This window comes from Eriocheir sinensis, chromosome 63 (genome assembly GCF_024679095.1).
Source record: "Eriocheir sinensis breed Jianghai 21 chromosome 63, ASM2467909v1, whole genome shotgun sequence".
NCBI lineage: Eukaryota > Metazoa > Arthropoda > Malacostraca > Decapoda > Varunidae > Eriocheir > Eriocheir sinensis.
The window spans coordinates 7,353,474-7,371,905 of NC_066571.1; the positions used below are offsets into that span (position 1 = coordinate 7,353,474).

General features: G+C 52.1%; 2 protein-coding genes across 4 annotated transcripts in view; both read left to right on the top strand.

The window, feature by feature from the left end:
- The window catches only part of LOC126986943 (basic proline-rich protein-like), a 58,275-nt gene that overhangs the window by 10,864 nt on the left and 28,979 nt on the right, over positions 1–18,432 (top strand). The window contains exon 2 of one of the 2 annotated variants that reach the window (XM_050843474.1): positions 1,206–2,169. In XM_050843474.1, the coding sequence (XP_050699431.1) occupies positions 1,368–2,169 (802 nt within the window). In that variant the 5' untranslated portion in view covers positions 1,206–1,367. Of the gene's footprint in view, positions 1–1,202; positions 2,170–18,432 lie in introns of those variants that run through there. The other variant, XM_050843475.1, reaches the window with a different exon arrangement.
- Positions 11,788–14,855, top strand: LOC126986946 (uncharacterized). Of its 2 annotated transcripts, none has more exons than XR_007740072.1 (2): positions 11,788–14,013; positions 14,145–14,855. XR_007740072.1 is itself a non-coding variant. In XM_050843488.1 (2 exons), the coding sequence occupies exons 1-2, from the start codon at positions 13,552–13,554 to the stop codon at positions 14,592–14,594; spliced, it is 912 nt and encodes a 303-aa protein (XP_050699445.1). In that variant the 5' UTR covers positions 12,455–13,551; the 3' UTR covers positions 14,595–14,855. The 2 variants fall into 2 exon arrangements, 1 of the variants encoding a protein (XP_050699445.1); XM_050843488.1 differs by having other exon boundaries at positions 12,455–14,013.

Genomic DNA, 18,432 nt, shown 5'->3' on the forward strand with positions numbered 1-18,432 from the left:
TTTTCCCCCCCCTCCTCCTCCCTCCTTCCTTTATTATTATTTTTTTTTGTGTGTTTGTTTGAAGTTCTTGTAATTTTCTTCCCCTCCCCCCTTCCTTTATCCATTTTTCCTTCCCCTCCCACCGTTTTTTCTCTCTCCTCTCGTATTCCGCCCCCCCCCCCACACACACCCTTTGCTAATTGCTGATGGTATTGAGTGCGTGGGTGTGTAGAATAATGAGATAGTGCGTACGGAAGTGGGGCAAGTGGACAGGTGTGGGTGTGTGGGGTGACGAGTGAGTGAGTGGGTAGGCGGGTGGTTATTGAGTGCGTGGGTGTGTGGATTAATGAGATGGTAAGGAAATGGGGTGAGTGGACAGATTCGTGAGTGGGTGGTAATCGGACAACGAGTGAGTGAGTGAGTGCGTGAGTGGGTGAGCATGTGAATGATTGAACGAACGACCGAGCAAGTGAGGGAGGGAGGGAGCAGGTAGTGGCGGCTAGCAGGAGCAGAGTGAGGGATGGCGTGAGGCGTGGAACGTTGTGTCACGTGTGAAACGTTTGCCGGCGTTTATTGATCAGTGGGAGGAGCGTGGCGCGCGGGTGTTGCCGCAGGAACCCTTGCGGAGAGGCGGCTCCGGGCGCGGGATGTGGCGGCCGTAGGCGAGGGTGGCGTGTTGGGGAGCCAGGCTATGGGAGAGAGAGAGAGAGAGAGAGAGAGAGCGAGGGAGCGCAGTGAGTAAGGTTGATGGCACCCTGGCGACGGGGCCGCGTGCCGCCCTCACTGACTCACGCTCTCATTCACAGCTCCTCTCCCTCATCCCTGCCCGCTGACCTCCCTCTCTCCCTCCCCTCCCCTCCCCGCTGCCTCTGCCCACCGCTCCCCCCCCCCCCCCCTGCACAGTGTCTGGGAGGGGCCGGGGCGCTCACTGCCAACAAGTGGGTGATGACCTTGTGTGGGCGCCGCGGCGTGCCTGGGGCGTGAGGTGTTCGGGTTGACCCTCAGCCGCCCTCCCTCGGCCTCCTCCCTCCTGCCGCCCACGCACACCACCCTGCTGCCTACCGCCCACTTCCCACCGCCCCACCGCCGGAAGCCTGGGATGCCTGGCGTGCCCCGTGGGTGTAGTGGTGAGGGCGGCACGGGCAGGGTGCCAGCCAGCGTGGATGGCACCCGGCTGGTGACAGTAAACAACGCCAGTACTCCCTCAGTGTGTTCCTTTGCAGCAGACTGTAGCTATAGGGCAGCCACGGGTCACCTGCCGTTAATGAGGGAGGTGGCGCCAAGCCCCGCGTGTAGTGTAGGTGCGAGGACGAACAGCCACCAGCCGGACAGGCTGAGCAGCGGGTAGCGGGCAGTGCACGGTGCCGCCGCGCCCCGCCAGCCGGGCCATGCAGGACGTGCGCCACACCGCCGGCCAGGAGCCCGCGCCCGTCGTGGACAGGGGTGCTGGGCAGCCGCCGCCTCCGCCCGCAGGGCAGGAAGAGGCTCCGCCTGCCAAGGTGGAGCCTCAGTCGTCGGGCGAGGAGTCTTCCTCCTCGTCACCGATCCGAGAGCCACCGCAGCAGCAGCAGCAGCCTCCACCCCCCGCCGCAACCAGCAGCAAGCCGCCAGTTGGTCAGCCCGGGCAGCGAGGGGCCGGGCCTGAGGGCGCCGCGCCAGCCCCGCTCGTGCACTACAACGGCGCCCCGACCACCGGCCAGGGAGTGTCGCCTCGGGAGGCGCCGCCCAGACCCGCCCATCACCATCACCACCACAACCCGGGCTCCCCGCCAGCACACCGGCAGCGGCCCCCCCTCAGGCTGCCGCCCCCGCCCGTGCAGGTGCCCGGGCCACGCCCCCCCTTGCTGCCGGGCATGGTGCGGCAGCCCCGGCCGCAGGGCCAGCCTCCCCCCATGATGCCGCCCCTCCTCATGGTGCCGCCCCCTTCGGGCCCGCAACAGAGGCCTCAGATGGTACCCGCGCCCCTGCCCCCGCCGCCGCCGCCGCCTCGCTACCAAGACCCCCCCGCCGCGTCGGGTCACCCGGGCCCCGGGGACGCCGGTCATCAGTTTTCGCGGCAGGAGGAGGAGGAGGACATTCCTGAGGGGGCCGCCGCCCCCTATCCTCCCCAGGGGCGGGCCCCACGCCGGCACCCTGCCACCTTGAGGATATCAAAGTGGGTCAACCCAATCCCTCCTGACCCAGATGATGGTGAGTGACACACACACACACACACACACACACACACACACACACACACACAAAGCTGAGGGAAGGCCTCACACACATCATGAAGCTTTTTCTTCCCCAGAAAGCATTCAGCGTTTGAGAGAGAGAGAGAGGTGAATGCGCGCGCTTGAGGTAAGAGGTGCGTGAGAGCAGCGTGTGGGCGGGATGTGGGTGGCGTGAGAGGGACGCGTGGGCGGGTGGTCGAGGCGCGGCACTGAGGGACCTGCTGCCTGCCGACCTTCAGGGCCACGGCGACCAAGGGGACAGGGCAGGGGGGCGGGGCACGGCACAGGGGCGGGGCGGGGCGAGGCGGGGCAGGAGCAAGTGGGGGATGTAATGTGGGTTTTTTGGAGTTTGTATGACCTTATCTGACCTTTCGCTGCTCTCTTTTAATCATCGATTTAGTAGGAAGGTTGACCTGACGCGGGAAAGGTGGGCAGTGGGTGGGTGAGTGGATGGGGCAGGTGATTGGTGGGTGGGTGGGGCAGGTGGGCAGTAGGTGGGTGAGTGGATGGGGCAGGTGGGCAGTAGGTGGGCAGGTGGTACATGCGGTGGGTGGGTCGTAAAGAAGTAATGTCATGTCCGAGGAGGGTTGGACGAGGGAGGAAGTGTGGGTAGAAATGTGAACTAATGTCTTATTCATGATGTTATTTTGTAGTTGTATTTGACGTTTTATTTTTTATAAGTAGGCAAAGCTGGTTAATGCAGTTGTGTGTGTGTGTGTGTGTGTGTGTGTGTGTGTAGGTGGGGATGCAGGCTAATCCGAAGTCCAGGAACAAAGGTGAGACAGAAGGCCAGTCACCTGCTCCGCTACGGTCATGCAAGGCAGACCCCCCCCCCCCACACACACACACATACACACACGCACACACACGCCCCCCTGACACCTGCGCTAGACCCCCCTCCCCCCCTCGATGCCTCCCCCCACATCACCCCTTCGTCACCTCATTACCTGGGTCACACCTGGACAGCCCCCCTCCCCCCCTTAACCTAAACCCGTCTCATTACTTCTCCTCCTCCTCCTCTGCAACACCTGTAGCCCACACACCTGTGCAATCAACATCATCCTCATTACCTTCACTTTTACTCCTCCACATGCACTCCACCCCTTTCCTCCTCTTCTTCCTCCTCCTCCACATCCTAAAATTTACCTCCATTAAGAACACACATACAATCTTGTCCGTCTTGAGAAGTTTAGGGCAGGTGTGTGTGTGTGTGTGTGTGTGTGTGTGTGTGTGTGTGTGTGTGTGTGTGTGTGTGTGTGTGTGTGTGTGAGGATTATGAACGCACTAACAACCACTAACAAAAGATGCAGGGTTACTTTATCTCCTCCACCTCCTCCTCTTCCTCCTCCTCCTCCACCTGCACCTCTCTCCTGAGCTGCGCCGTCGCTGTGAGGTTGCTTCTGGTCCGTCGATATTTCTCTCTCTCTCTCTCTCTCTCTCTCTCTCTCTCTCTCTCTCTCTCTCTCTCTCTCTGCGTGGGAGGAAGAGAGAGGGGAAAGGAGGGAGAAATGAGGGGGTGGAAGGGCTTCATAGTATCCTCCCCTCTTCCCCTTCCTTTCCTCCCTCTTACCTCCCATCTTCCCCCTTCCACCTCCTCTTCCTCCTCCTCTTCCCCTCTTCCCTTCCTCTTTTAAGCGTTTCTCAGCCTTTCGTTCGTCTCGTATATCGTTCGTTCTTTCATTTCTCCCCTACTTTCCTTCTCCTCCTCCTCCCTCTCTCCCTCTTTCTCTCCCTCTCTCCCTCTTTCTCTCCCTCTCTCCCTCTCCCCTCCTATCACTAGAAGCCGACGTGTCTAGCCCATGTCTAGACTCGCACCCTCTCCCTCCCTCCCTTCCCTCCCTCTTTCTCTCCCTGACTTTCTTACCTCCCTCGTCTCCTTCATTCTGTTATATTCGGACTTGCTATGTACATTTATCCTCCCCCTTTCTCTCCTCTCCTCTCCTTTCCCTGTTCCTCTTTCTCCATCCCTCCATTTTTTTTTTTTTTTTTTTTTTTACCTTCTCATGCTCACTCACTGACGGACTGACTGACTGGTGACTGATGGCGACCCGTATCGGTTATAGAATCTCTCTCTCTCTCTCTCTCTCTCTCTCTCTCTCTCTCTCTCTCTCTCTCTCTCTCTCTCTCTCTCTCTCTCTCTCTCTCTCTCTCTCTCTCTCTCTCTCACGCATTCCGCTGTGTCACCCAAATATGTCCTCTGTATATCCTGCTACCTCCTCCTCCTCCTCCTCCTCCCCCTCCTCCTCCTCCTCCTCGAACTCAAACTCAAACTCATGACAAGACACCCCAAGAAAAATGGCCTCTAGCGCTTATAATATCCTCCTCCTCCTCCTCCTCCACCACTCCAGCTCCCGGAACGTCAAGAACTGTTTTGCGAGGTTACCTGGAAGCACCTCACCTGTTTATTGTGGGCAAATCCTGGTTCCGGTGGGGGGGAAGGGAGGGGGTTGGGGGACCAGGTCAAGTGAGGGGATGGAGCGAGGTGGTGTGTGGGTAGTGGTCGTTATGTGGAGGGGTGAGGAAGAGGAGGAGAGGTGATAAAGTGTGCTTTGTGGAAGAGGTGGAAGATGGTGTTGGTGGTGGTGGAGTGGGAAGGTGGAGGAAGGGAGTAGAGATGGAGTGTGGATAGTGCAGGGGTTATGTGGAGGCGTGAGGTGGAAGGGAGGTGACGGTGTAAAAGCTGGAAGAAGATAGTGTAGGTGGATGGAGGGGAGGATGAAGGTAAAGTGGAGTGTGGCAGGAAAGTGGATATGTGGAAGATGTGGAAGATGTTAGTGATTGTATTGGAGAAGAGGAGAGAAGATGGAGGTAAAGTGGAGTAGCGAGAGAGAAGTATTTCAGTGGAGTCTGGAAGAGGGAGAGAAGAATGAAGTGGGTTATTGCATTTTGTGGAAGTGGAGGAATATTGGTTGTTGTGGAGATGGTTAGGCTTTTAAGTGGAGTTAGAAAAAGTGGGTGTTGATGATGGACTGGTTGTGGAGGATGCTTGTGGAGGATGAGGTGGATGGAGGTGGTGGAGTGAAGGAAAGTGTAAGTGGTGGTGGTGGTGGTGGTGGAGTGAGTGTTTGATGCTTGGAATTGGTGGAGATTAGGTGGAGATGGACGCTAAAGTGAAGGTCGTTGGGTTAGGTGGAGAGGAGGAGGAGGAGGAGAAAACTAGGTGGAGGTTTTAGGGTTTGGTGGATAGGCAGAGGGAGAAGGAAGGGGAAGGGAGAAGGAAGGAAAAGAAGAAATGTTGGGGGAGGGGTGGAGGGTGATAAGGTAGAGGGGAGACATAGTATGGGGGGAGCAAAGAGGGAAAAAAAGGGTGATTGGTAGTATGGGAGAGGGGAGAAAATGTGAGTGTTGAGGGGAGGGGGTGATGGGGAGAGGGGAGAGTAGACAGTTCATTGCTCCCCTCACTGGGTACTCTTGGGGAAACTGACCTCTTCCTCTCCCCTCAAATTTGGCTCCCAGACGGAAAACAATGTAGACGGAAGCTTAAAATAAACACACACACACACACACACACACACACACACACACACACACACACACACTTACAAAGCCTTTCCTATGTAGCTTAACATTTAACGTACACTGCACAAAGGATCAGCGGCTTAAAAGTAACCACCCACACACCGCCAGTAGGTCAGTCGTTGGTAGCATTTAACACACAGCTTCATCACACAGCAAGTTAAGTTACTGTGAGCGCCTCAGTCACACTATAGACAATCCGATGCCATAGTAAGTCTGTGGTTGCAAGCTATAATTTTCAACGTCATCATACACCAGCAAGTCCAGTTATCGTACTCGACTATACATCCTATACGTAATAATCAGCTTTTTTTTCTCCAGCATCATATTTTAGAGATATTTTCTGTATGTTGTTTCCTCAGATTTGTTAGGTACTATATTAACACCAAATACTATAAGCTTTTTTTTTTTTATTATTATTTCTCCAGCATCATATTTTAGAGATATTTCCTGTATGTTGTTTCCTCATATTTGTTAGCTACTATATTAACACCAAATACTGTATACATGAACGTTTTGTAGTCTTCTCTCTTTGGTTTGCGAGCATTCTTACGAACTGTGGAAGTGGCAACATTGGTATCATGTGCGTAATCTGCGTAGTCTTATTTCACGACCGTCCATTGCTAACATTTTCCATTACGTTTCAAGCCATATCATCTGTACTTATCTCGAAAGGCAGGATTTATATAATGTCCTTGTTATAATAGTTGATTCAGGTTATTGTGGTAGTCTAATTCCATCTACAGTTATTACGAAAAGCAGGATTTATAAAACGTTTTCTCTTGTTATATTAGTAGATTCTTATTGTGCTAGTCTAATATATCTCATTACGAAAAAATATCACCAATTCATAATAGATTTGCCTTGAGAGGAGGAGGAGGAGGAGGCGGCGGCAAAGTAGTAAAGTCATGGAGGTTCGCGTGAACTCATATGTATTAGAGCACTTGAATTGAATGTCTTGTATTCCGGGAAGCGTTACAATCACACTCACACGAACTCAGCCACGTTCCGGTTGGGTGACTCAGCGAACACTCACTCAAAAAAGATAGATACAGAGAGAGAGAGAGAGAGAGAGAGATGGGGGGGTGGGGGGGTTTCTGTATTTTGCGTAACCCAGCATCTGAGGACAAACACGCAATTAATTTAGTCTCTGTTCACACGCTGCACATGCTCTCGCCACGACGCGCGCCACAGAAAACGGCCATGTGCGATCGGGGACGGAAGAGGAGGAGAAGTAGGGTAGGAAGAGGGAGGAGGATAGGGATAAAGGGACGAGTAGAGAGAAGAAGGGGAGGGGGAGAAGGAAGGGTGGAGAGACGAAGAGTAGGAGAGGAATGGGACGCGAAAGAGGAAGATGGGAAATGGAGAAAAGAAGAAGCAGAAGAAGGGGAGGTGGGAAGAGGAGGAGGGGGATGAGGAAAACGGGAGAGGGGAAGAGGAGGCGGAGGAGGGGAGACTTGAAAGAAAAAAAGGGTGAAAAAAGCCAACCGCTCTCCTGGTATTATTATTTTTTAAGCTTGCTCCGGAATAGTGACTTTGCGATGTTTTGATCCGGCTTATTGTCCTCGTGATGTCGGCTTCTTGATAATTTAGATGAGAGAGAGAGAGAGAGAGAGAGTATAAAAAAGCCGGAGGTGATTGGAAATATGGGCATCCGTACCTCGGGGCTCACCTTGATCGGGCAGGTAATTGGGTGTGTGGAGTGTTTTTGTCTATACCTGTACGTAGGGGTTCACAAAGGTGCGTGTGTGTGTGCATATGTGTGTGTGTGTGTGTGTGTGTGTGTGTGTGTGTGTGTGTGTGTGTGTGTGTGTGTGTGTGTGTACCCTACTCCTCCCCACCCCCATACTTACCCACCACCTCCACCCGCCTATACATCCACAGTACAGCCCTTTACCCTTTTCCTCTCGAATTTAAGCTCTTTACCCTTTACATTTCCTCTTGATTATGAGTTTTTGTTGACCTCCAGACCCCTTCTTAACCCCCTCTATTTTCTTCCCTTTTGCCGAGTTCAAATACACGCATTATACAGTTACTTTCCCTTTTATTCTTTTTTTCCCGTATTGTACTTGCCACCCTTTATTTCACCCACGTATATGCTGACCTCCAGACCCCTGTTCAACCTTCTTATTTTCTTCCCGTCTGCGGAGTCCAAATACACTCAAGAGTACTTTTATTTTTCCATTCTTTTCTTTCCTCATATACTTCCCAGCCTTCACTCTACCTTTGTTTTTATGTTTACCTCTGACCTATCCTTCATAACCTTCTCAGATCTATCCTTCATAATCCTTTCAGCTAGATTTCCATACACTCATATTACATTTTTTTCATTCTTTTCTTTCCTTACATACCTCCCAGCCTTCACACTACCTTTGTTTTTGTGTTTACTTCAGACCTATCCTTCTTAACCTTCTAGTTTCTCCCTTTCAGCTAGATTTCCATACACCTGCTACATTTTTTCCCGTTCTCTTTGCTAATATACTGCCCACTCTTCACTCTTGTCTTGATATGTATTGTCCCCAAGACGCCTCCCTTCCTTTAGCTCCTGTTCCTGCATTTTCAACAGTAAAGGAGGCAGCTCAAGGCAAAGAAAAGGAGCAACAATTTTTTCTTTCTTGTTTTCTTTTCCCTTCTTTGGGCATCGTGTTCTGTTTCCACCTCTCCATTTCCATCGGCATTTCTCAGCAGCTTCCACATTCCGTCGCTTCCCTCTTCATCCTTTTCTTGAGTAATCCACATACTCGTGCCTCTACCGCCTACTCATTTCCTCCTCCTCTTCCTCTTCTTCCTTATTACATCTTCACATACCTTCATTCCCCTTTACCTCTCTATTCAAATTCTTCCCTCCTTGCCGATTTTTTTCTCCAGTATTAGCTCTCTCTCTCTCTCTCTCTCTCTCTCTCTCTCTCTCTCTCTCTCTCTCTCTCTCTCTCTCTCTCTCTCTCTCTCTCTCTCTCTCTCTCTCTCTCTCTCTCTCTCTCTCCGTATCCACTTATATCTTCCATCTTTCTATTTTTGACCCTTTATTCCCCTTTCCCTCATTTTCCATTTTCTATATATTTTTTCTCATTGCCCTTTCCACATTCTTAATCTTCGGCTATGTTCTTCCTCCTCCTCTTCCCGGGCGGCCTCCTCTCTCCCACGTCACTCATCTTCCCCTCCTCGAGTTTCCAGACCCATATCTCTTGCCAGGCCCTTCCAGCCCTCACTTTCATTCTCCTTTCCATTCCCTCTCCGGCCGATCCTTGCTATCTCCTGTCTCATCATCTCTCTCCTTCCTTCACTTTAACCTACCCCTACTTTCTCAGACACTCCCCCTTACCCCCCACTAGACCTCCTCCTCCCCCTTCCCCCAGACCTTCCTTCCAGATCCGTCCTTCCTTCCCTCCTTCCTTCCTTACCTAGACCAACCCCCGTCCTGCTTAGATCTTTTCCTTCCTTCTTCTTCTATATCCTACCCCCATATCTCCTCCTCCCCTACCATTCCCCTCCCTCCCCGTCTCCTCCAGTCCCATGGCAGATATCTTCCTTCCCATCCAGCCCCCAGGTAGACCCCCCCCCCCCCTCAAGACCATACAGAGCATCAAGGGTCGGATTGTAGAGCGAGCAGTAGCGGACATACGCTCAATAATAGTAACTGAGAGAAGGCATCCCGCATCATGTCTCTCTCTCTCTCTCTCTCTCTCTCTCTCTCTCTCTCTCTCTCTCTCTCTCTCTCTCTCTCTCTCTCTCTCTCTCTCTCTCTCTCTCTCTCTCTCTCTCTCTCTCTCATCGGGATATGGTTTGAAATTCGGTCAATACTGTGAATTTTATGAACCTGAATGTGTGTGTGTGTGTGTGTGTTATGTATTTGTGTTTTTCTGTGTCTGTGTCTCTGTCTTCTCTGTCTGTGTGTTTGTCTGTCTTTGCGTTCGTGCGTGTGTGCGTTTCTGACCCCGCAAGGAATGTGACCCTCTACCTCCCTCCCCTCCCCCCTTCTGTCACTCCCCCCATTCCTACCCTCCCCTCTCCCCCTTTCCATCTGGTCCGGCCCTGCCACACCCTTGTTTGACTACCTGTGGAATGTGGCTCCGTGTGGCAGCCCTCGTGTCACACCTCCGGGGATGTGGTTCGAGCTCACCCCCCCACCCCCCACCCCCCTCAGTCTGACCTTTTTGGCAGCGGTTTGGCTCGTCGCGTGACCTTGTGTGACCTTACGCTGGCTGACCTCTTAATGCTGGTCTGGCACTTTTGGGTCACGTGGTTACTGTTGTTGATTCACTTATCCTTTCCCCTCTTCTGCTTCCCCTTCCTCTCTTCCTTCTTCTCTTCCCCTCTTCCTCTATCATCATCCCCATTTCATCTCTCCTTCGATATCTTTCCCCTTCTCTTGCATTCCTTTCTCTACCTTCTCCTTTTCGTCTGTTTCCTCCCTCTTCCTTTGTTTTCCACCTAATTTTCCTTCACTACTTTTCCTTCTTCATCCTCTTCTCTCCCTCCTCCCTTTCCTCGTTTCTGCATATTCCCCTCTCCCTCTTTCCCTTCCCATTTTCTACTTCGTCTTCCCCTCTTCCTCCTCCTCCTCCTTCCTATCGCGTTCATCCCTTTCATATCACCTTCCTCCTCTTTCCCTCTTCAGCTTTCACTTCTCTCCCTTTCTCTCTCTTCCCTTCTTTACTTCATCTTCCCCTCTTCCCCTTCCCTTCCCCTCTCCTTCCTCCCCTTCTGCATCTTCATTCCCTTCCCTTCTCCTTCCTCCCCTTCCTCACTTTTGCATTCTCTTGACCACCTTCCACCCCTTTCCCCTCTTCTGCTTCATCTTTCCCTCTTCTTCCCCCTCTTCCTCTTCTGCATCTCCTCTCCCTCCTCCCATTCCTCTTCTTTATCCTCGTATTTCCCTCCTCTTCCTCTCCTTCTGCTTCCCATTCCCCTTCCCATTCCCCTTTCCCTTTCCCTTCCCCTTACCTCCAACACCTGCGGATACTGTGGCTCTACTCCTTCCCCCCCTGTCCCCTACCCCCCTCCCCCTCGTCTCAGGTGGCTGTGGGTGTGGCTGGCTTGGTAGTGTGACCTCCTGACCCACCCCCACCCTCATGATTGCTGGGGGCGGTTTATTATTATTATTATTATTTATTTATTATTATTATTGGAGGTATAACAAAGAGGGAGTGGGAAGGAAGGAGAAAGGGAAATGAAAAAGAAAAGAAGGGGGAGAAGAATTGAGGGGAGGTTTATTATTATTATTATTATTATTATTATTATTATTATTTCTCGCATCGTTACTTTCCTCCCCAAACCTCCTCTTTTCTTACCTTTTATTTATGCCGTTCTTTTTATTCAGTTTTATCTTTTCTCCTTGCAATTATTACTACTATTATTATCGACCTCATCCCCATATCGTTACCCCTCCCCGTGCCCCCATCATACCCTTTTGTGGCATTGGGCTTCTTAATGACTGTTTACCTTTTTCTCTTTACAGGTAAGTTGATGGCTACCTGGTGTGTGGAGTGTCGCCAGGGTGGGTGAGTGTTGTGCAGTGCGGGCAGGTGTGTGGCCAGACAAGTGTGCAGGGACCTAGGTATGTGTTAAGGGGGTGACACACACACACACACACACACACACACACACACACACACACACACACATTTAATTAGTTTTTTTTTTTTTTTTTTTTTTGTCCATAGTCAGTCTAATACATTTTACCATAAACACACACACACACACACACACACACACACACACACACAGTTAACGAAATGGCTGGCTAGGCTCTTCCACACTTCTAATAATGATAACAGTACTAATAACAATAATAACACAGGCACAAACAACAAACAAAAACATGGGAATCCGGGATATCAGCGGAGGGAAAAAGAAAACGGAAAAGGATGATTGGAGAAAATGGGATCAGGGCGCCGCGAGTGAAGGGGAAGCTTAGCTGTTGGCGCAGACCCAGTGTGGGGAGGAGCATTATACCGCGCTGGGGAGAAGGGGGAGGGGGGAGAGAGAGGAGGGAGGAAAGTTGGATGGGGATGGAGGGAAAGTTGGAGAAAAGAGTTGAGGGGGGTTAGGGGCAGAGAGAGAGAGAGAGAGAGAGGCGTTATGTTGGTGGTGGCTAGAGAGCGTGGAAGAGAGGCGAGAGGTGGAGACCAGAGAGAGAGAGAGAGAGAAAGAGAGGTGGACAAGGGTGGAGGAGGAGGAGGCTGGGAGGTGAGGTGAGCAAACTAGAGCTTTAATGGAAGTTCGGCAAGCTCATGCAACCCGGCTACCCGTTCTCTCTCTCTCTCTCTCTCTCTCTCTCTCTCTCTCTCTCTCTCTCTCTCTCTCTCTCGTTCTCTCTTTCTCTCTTCTCGGCATCGCTGGGATCGCTGTTGTCCTAGGTAGTCGGTCAGGGTACAATGCCTTTCACTGAATCTCACGCAATCATCTTCCTCTTCCTCTTTCCTCTCTTCTCGCCTCACCGCTTCACTCATTTCCTCTTCCTTTCTCCTCTCATCTCCTCTTGGTTTCTCCTCTCATCTCCTCTCCTTTTGGTTTCTCCTCATCTCCTCTCGCTTCCCTCATCTCCTCTTCCTTTCTCCTCTCATCTTCTCTTGCTTCACTCATCTCCTCTTGGTTTCTCCTCTCATCTCTCGCTTCAGTCATCTCCTCTTCCTTTCTCCTCTCATCTCTCGCTTCACATCTCCTCTTCATGTCTCCTCTCCTCTCGCTTCACTCATCTCCTCCTTGTTTCTTCTCTCTTCTCTCTGCTTCACTCTCCTCTTCGTTCCTCCTCTCCTCAGCTTTTTTCCTCTCGGTTCCTCCTCTCCTCTTCACTCCTCTTTACTCCTCTTAATACCGCTTCACTTCTCTTGGTTTCTCGTCTCCTATCCTCTCAGCTTCATTCTTCTCGTCCTTCCTCCTCTTCTCTTTTGCACTCTGCGTTCCCCTTCTCTTCCCTTCTCCTAATCTCCTCTTCCTTCCTCCTCTCCCCTCCTTTCTCTCTTCTCCATTTCTCCACTCCGTTTTTCTGTTCTCTCCCTTTCTTTCGTTCCTCCTCCCCTCTCCGCCTCACTCCTCTGTCCTTTCTTCTTTTCCTCTCTCTGCCCTCTCCCTTCGTTCTGCTCCTCCGTTCTCTTCGTTTTTTTTTTTTTTCCACTTTCTTCCTCTGTTCGCTTTCTCCCTCTTCTTTCTTCCTGTCCTCTCCACTTTTTTCCTCCGCCCTTTTCCTTTTTTCCAATGCCCTCCTGTCCTGTCTCCTTCCCTCTCTTCTTTCCTCTTCTTTTTTCCCTTATCCTTCTCTTCTCTACTCCCCTTCACTTATTTCTTTATTCCTCTCGTCTACTTCTTTCTATTTTCTCCTCTCCTCTCCCTCTCTTGCTCTCCTCTTTCCCTCCTTTCTTAAATCATCTCTTCTACTCACTTTCTTTTCTTTTCCCTTTCTAGCTCATCATCTCTTTTATCTTCTCCACCTCCCTCAACCACTTGCTCCACGTCTCTCATCTCCCCTCTTCCCTTTCCTCCCTTCTCTCCTCTCCTCTTCCCTTGGATCACCTGCCCCGCCATTTTCAAGCCCCAGTCTCTGCTAAATAGGTAAATCAGGGCCACAGGTGCGCTTGCGGGTTACCTGTTTGATTATCTACCTGCTTGCCTTCCTACCTACCTACCTACTTGCTTGTCTTATCTATCTATACCTTGCCTACCATACCTGACTACCTACCTGCCTTCCTTCCATCCTTCCTTTTTCCTTCCTGCCTACTTTCCTACATTTTTCCCTTCCTTTCTTCCTACTAACCCTACTTACCTGCTTACCTACCTACCTACACACACACACACACACACACACACACACACACACACACACACACACACACACACACACACCATGGCTAGCTGCTATGTTTTAGGGGTTGGCACCTTGGCTGTTTGGTGGTGGGGGGAGGGGGGGGTCTATGGCGTGTGTGTGCATGCATTTGGCGGGTCTGCGGCGTTGCTTCAGGGTCTCGGAGGCGCCCTTGAGGTAGCTGTGGTAGGGGTGGTGGGAATGGTGGTGATGGTGGTTGTCGTGTCAGCAGGTGTCGCCATCTCTCCAGCAGGTGTTTTCAGTTTATCTCTCCCTCCCCTGCTTCCACGCCCACCGCCCGCCCCTCCCGCCCTCAGCGGGTGGCAACATGGGCGACTAATGGCGGTGCTTGCAGGCCTTCGTCAGGAGTCTTTTTGTGGAGGCGGCGGAGATGCTGCCCCGGGTTTTAAGGTCAGCTTGTGGTGGTGGTGCTGGCGGTGGTGGTGGTGGTCAGGGCATCTCATACTCTGCTTGCTTTCTATTGAGGTCGTGGTGGTGGTGGTGGTGGTGGTGGTCAGGGCATCTCATACTCTGCTTGCTTTCTATTGAGGTCGTGGTGGTGGTGGTGGCGGTGGTCAGGGCATCTCATACTCTGCTTGCTTTCTATTGAGGTCGTGGTGGTGGTGGTGGTGGAGGTTTTTGTCGTGTGTGCTGTCGGCGTTGTTGTTGTTACGGCGTCTTGGTGCCTTGTGAGGCTGGCACTCCGGGCAGATGGCCCTCTGTTGTACACGACACCCCCACCCCCCACTTCACACACACACACACACACACACACACACACACACACACACACGTGCCCACAACAGCCGTGTTCTGGATGCCAGCACCTGGTGTGGGTAATAGGTCGTCTGCGCGCGCAGTGCTTGGTGTTGGTAGCGATGGTGGTGGTGGTGGTAGCGGCGGCGGCGGCGGCAGCGGTGGTGGAGTGTGGCATGAGCCAGGGCCTGGAGTGTGGCGGCAGTGTGGCTGGTGAAGTGACGCGCGCCCCACGTCCCGCCTGCCGTTCTTCCGCAGCTGGTGAACACCTCCGCCACCTGGTGCCGCCCTGCCCCTGCGACCCAGCTCGCCGCCGTCGCTGCTGCTGAGGTGTCCGCCGCTCCGTGGCCCGCGTCGCCTGCTATCCAGGACGCTGCTCGACGCCAGCTGCTGCCCGCCACGGCCAGGGCGTCCCGCTCCTGCTGAAGACACTATGTGAGGCTTGTCCTCTGTCAGCCGCGTGTATTGATCCGAGGAGAAAGGTGTTGGTGGTGGTGTGCGGCGCCACGACCCGTGCTGGTGTGTAGTGCCCCGCCCTTCGCGCCCCTACCTCGGCCATGGTGTGACCGCCGGCCACTGGAGGGCGTGGCCGAGGATGGCTTACGGCGGGCGGGGGCGAGGCGGAGGAGGAGGTTACCGCGGCGCTGGCTCCTCCCCTCCCGTGGGCGCCGCGCCCCGCAGGCCCTACGACGACGATGATTCCGAAGAAGGTAAGGCCGCCACGGCCCCCGAGCCCTGGCCACGACGCGTCCCGCACAACGGCCGGCCCTGGGGCAGGCGCGCGCACCCGCTTACGACTACACGCGCACACGCATGCGATACACACACACACACACACACACACACACACACACACACACACACACACACAACTAATCATAATGGCGTGACCTTATCACCTGTGACATACATCTCCGTCACGTGAGGAGACCCGTTGGGACACACACACACACACACACACACACACACACACACACACACACACACACACACACCGGCGGCGGCAGCCGCCGCCGCCGCCGAGGAACAAAGACAGCTCCCGCCGCGGCTCCAGACGACGGGGAATCAATTGTTTCACACCAGAAATTTGCGTGCGGCGGCCCCGCGCCTCGCCGGGACCTGGGGAGTACTCGGGGCCTCCGCCGCCGCCGCCGCCCTCTGTTCCCTCCACCATTTTAGTTCTCCACCTGATGCAAAACTCTGTTGCTTCCAGGTGGAAAAATGTAAAGATAAATCTCGCATCACAATAAAAATTTTAGGCTAAATTACCTGCGATATTCACAAGGGGGAGCGGCGGGATGATGGGGGGAGGGTGAAGGGGGGCGAGGAAGTACTCCCAATTAAGGTACTTGTATCCCTCCTATTTGTGGGTGTGCGTGAGCGCGTGCGTTTTTGTGTGCGTGTGCTTCTGAGCGTGAATGAGCCCCAGCTTCCGGGGATTGTTCCGGAGATAACCCTCCCTTCCCCTCGGCAGGTACTGTTTGTGTGTGTGTGTGCGTGTGCGTGCGTGCGCGCGCTTGTGTGTGTGTGTGTGTGTGTGTGTGTGTGTGTGTGTGTGTGTGTGTGTGTGTGTGTGTGGTGGATTAGGCCTAGATGGGTCTCGGCGTCCGTTACAGTGATGGTAGTTAAGGTATTGGCCGTGGTCTGGCGTCCGTCCATTCCGTTCCCTGTATACGTGTTGGTGGTGGCGGTGGTGGTGTTGATCTCTTTAATAGTCTTAATTACTCAGGTAACCTTCGCTCAGTCGTGGTGGTTACGATTAAGATTAATTACTATACCATAAATGATTTCCCCTTTGAGTGGTAGATTAGGTGGTTAGAGTACTGATGATAAGCTGGGGAGGCGATGAGTATGACATCCCTTATTATATGGTAGTGTCATGGTTTCCTTTCATATTATATAATCATTGCATTAGGAAGGGGAGACAGGTAAACAGGTAGAGGTAGAGAAGAAGTATACTTAACCGGAGCAGAATGGAGTACACCAACATCAGACCGTGGGCCGTGGAATACGTTAGAAAAGGCCTTTGTCATTCAGGGAACTAGCATATTGGTGGGGTCACGGTGTTATTGTATTTTATTGCTTTAGTAAGGACAGACAGGTGACCAGGTAAAGTGGAGAAGAAATAAGAAACGGTGCCAGCAGACTAAGGGAGGCGGAGTACGTTAGGAAAGGCCTTTGTCATTCAGGGAACTTGCATATTGGTGGGGTCACGGTGTTATTGTATTTTATTGCTTTAGTAAGGACAGACAGGTGACCAGGTAAAGGTGGAGAAGAAATAAGAAACGGTGCCAGCAGACTAAGGGAGGCGGAATACGTTAGGAAAGGCCTTTGTGCGGTATTCTCAGACAGTTCCACCTCCCACATCAACTATTTCCAGAGGCCGAAAAGGAGATTAATCGAGTTTCCATTAGGGTTTTTTCACATTCATGGTGCAGAAGAAGGGTCGCACTACCACCAATGTCATTTAAACTACCCCTGGAAATGCCCACAACGCCTTCGAGAGCCTTGTGAATTATGTGTGCTGGGGCGCTGAATGGTTTGAGAATACGGCCGTTTGTCTTTCAGGGAAGTAATAAAAGGTGACGATGAGGGTGTTTACGTGTGACGGCGTTGAGGGAGGGAGGGAGGGAGGGAGGGTACTGTTACTGTGTGGCGGCGGTGACTGTTGCCATGTCTGCCCCTGCCCGGTGGTGGTGATGGTGGTGGTGACTGAGGAAGACCAAGGCGCCGGTGCGTTACCCTCTGTCCCTGACGAGGCAAAATTATACCTTGAGATGAGGAGGAGGAGGAGGAGGGAGAAAGGAATATTTATGGAAGGGGGAAGATATTGGCTCCTGGGTATTAGTAAGAAAAGGGAGGGGTAGGGACAAGGGGGTTAGATGCATTTATATATGGAGAAAAGGTAGGCTTGGAAAAGTAGACTGGTGATAGGGACAAGGGGGTTAGATGCATTTAGATATCGAGGGACAGGGTAGGCTTGGAAAAGTAGCAAAGAGGGATGAAGGGGGGAAGGGAGAGGGGCCCGCTGGCAAGAGTAAGGGTAAGTTGATGTTGGCAGGGAGAGAAGAGAGGGAGCAGGGGAGGCAGGTGTTTATAATATTCCTGGACATTTGGCAGGGAGGGAGGAGAGGGAAGAGGAGGAGAACGAAAAGGGAGATTGGAATAGGACGACGAGGAGGAGGAGGAGGAGTAGATGTAGATTGAGGAGGAAAGGAGGACGAGGACGAGATGTAGGTTGTGGAGAAAAGGGGAGGAATCTGAGAAAAAAATCGGGATACATATGTAGGAGGAGAAGGAGGAGGAGGAGGAGGAGGAGGAGGTGGTAGGCAACTTTCACTAGATACCAAGGGTGGAGAGGGCCACTGACCCCCTCTCACCCCGCGCCCTTTGTGATGCATACCTCCTCCTCCTCCTCCTCCTCCATCTGTATCCCGATCTTCTTCTCAGATTCCTCCCCTTTTCTCCACAACCCACATCTCGTCCTTGTTCTCCTTTTCTCCTCAATCTACAACTTCTCCTCCTCTTCCTCCGTTACCCTGTTTTCTAGTTCCTTCTCAATTTCATAGTACTCATTTTCTGTCCCTTTTTTTAAGTCATGAAAGTCTGTCCTTGATGTCTATTTTCTTTTATTGTTATTTGTTTTATTTGTTTTTTTTCTGTTCTCTTCTGTTTTGTTATCTTCTTTTTCTTTGCCTTCTTCTATGTCGTGTTTTCCTTCTATTATCCTTCTACTTTTGGTCTCTTTTCGTATCCTCTCCTCTTCTCCTTTCCTGTGCTCTCTCTGCCACCTCTGTTCTGTTCTTATCCTACCTCCCGTTTTTCCCCTATATGTTTTTTCCCCTATGCCTTTTCTCCTTCCTTTCTACTCCCTCAAACTTTTCCCTATTCTTTTTCTCCTCTTCCTTTCATCTCCCTGAATCTTCTCTCACTTTCCTCTCCGTTTTGGTTCCTATTATTTCCTAACATTTCTCATTTCCTCTGTTATTCACTTTCTACTGTAACTTCGCCTTTTCTCTTATTTTCTCTCCTCGTTTTTTGCATATTTTTATTAATTCTTAACATCTTATTTACTCCCCCTTTCATATTATCCTCTTCCTATACACCTCCTCTTCCACGTCACTGAATCCACCTGTGTTACTGTAGTGGAGGTGGTGGAGGTGGATG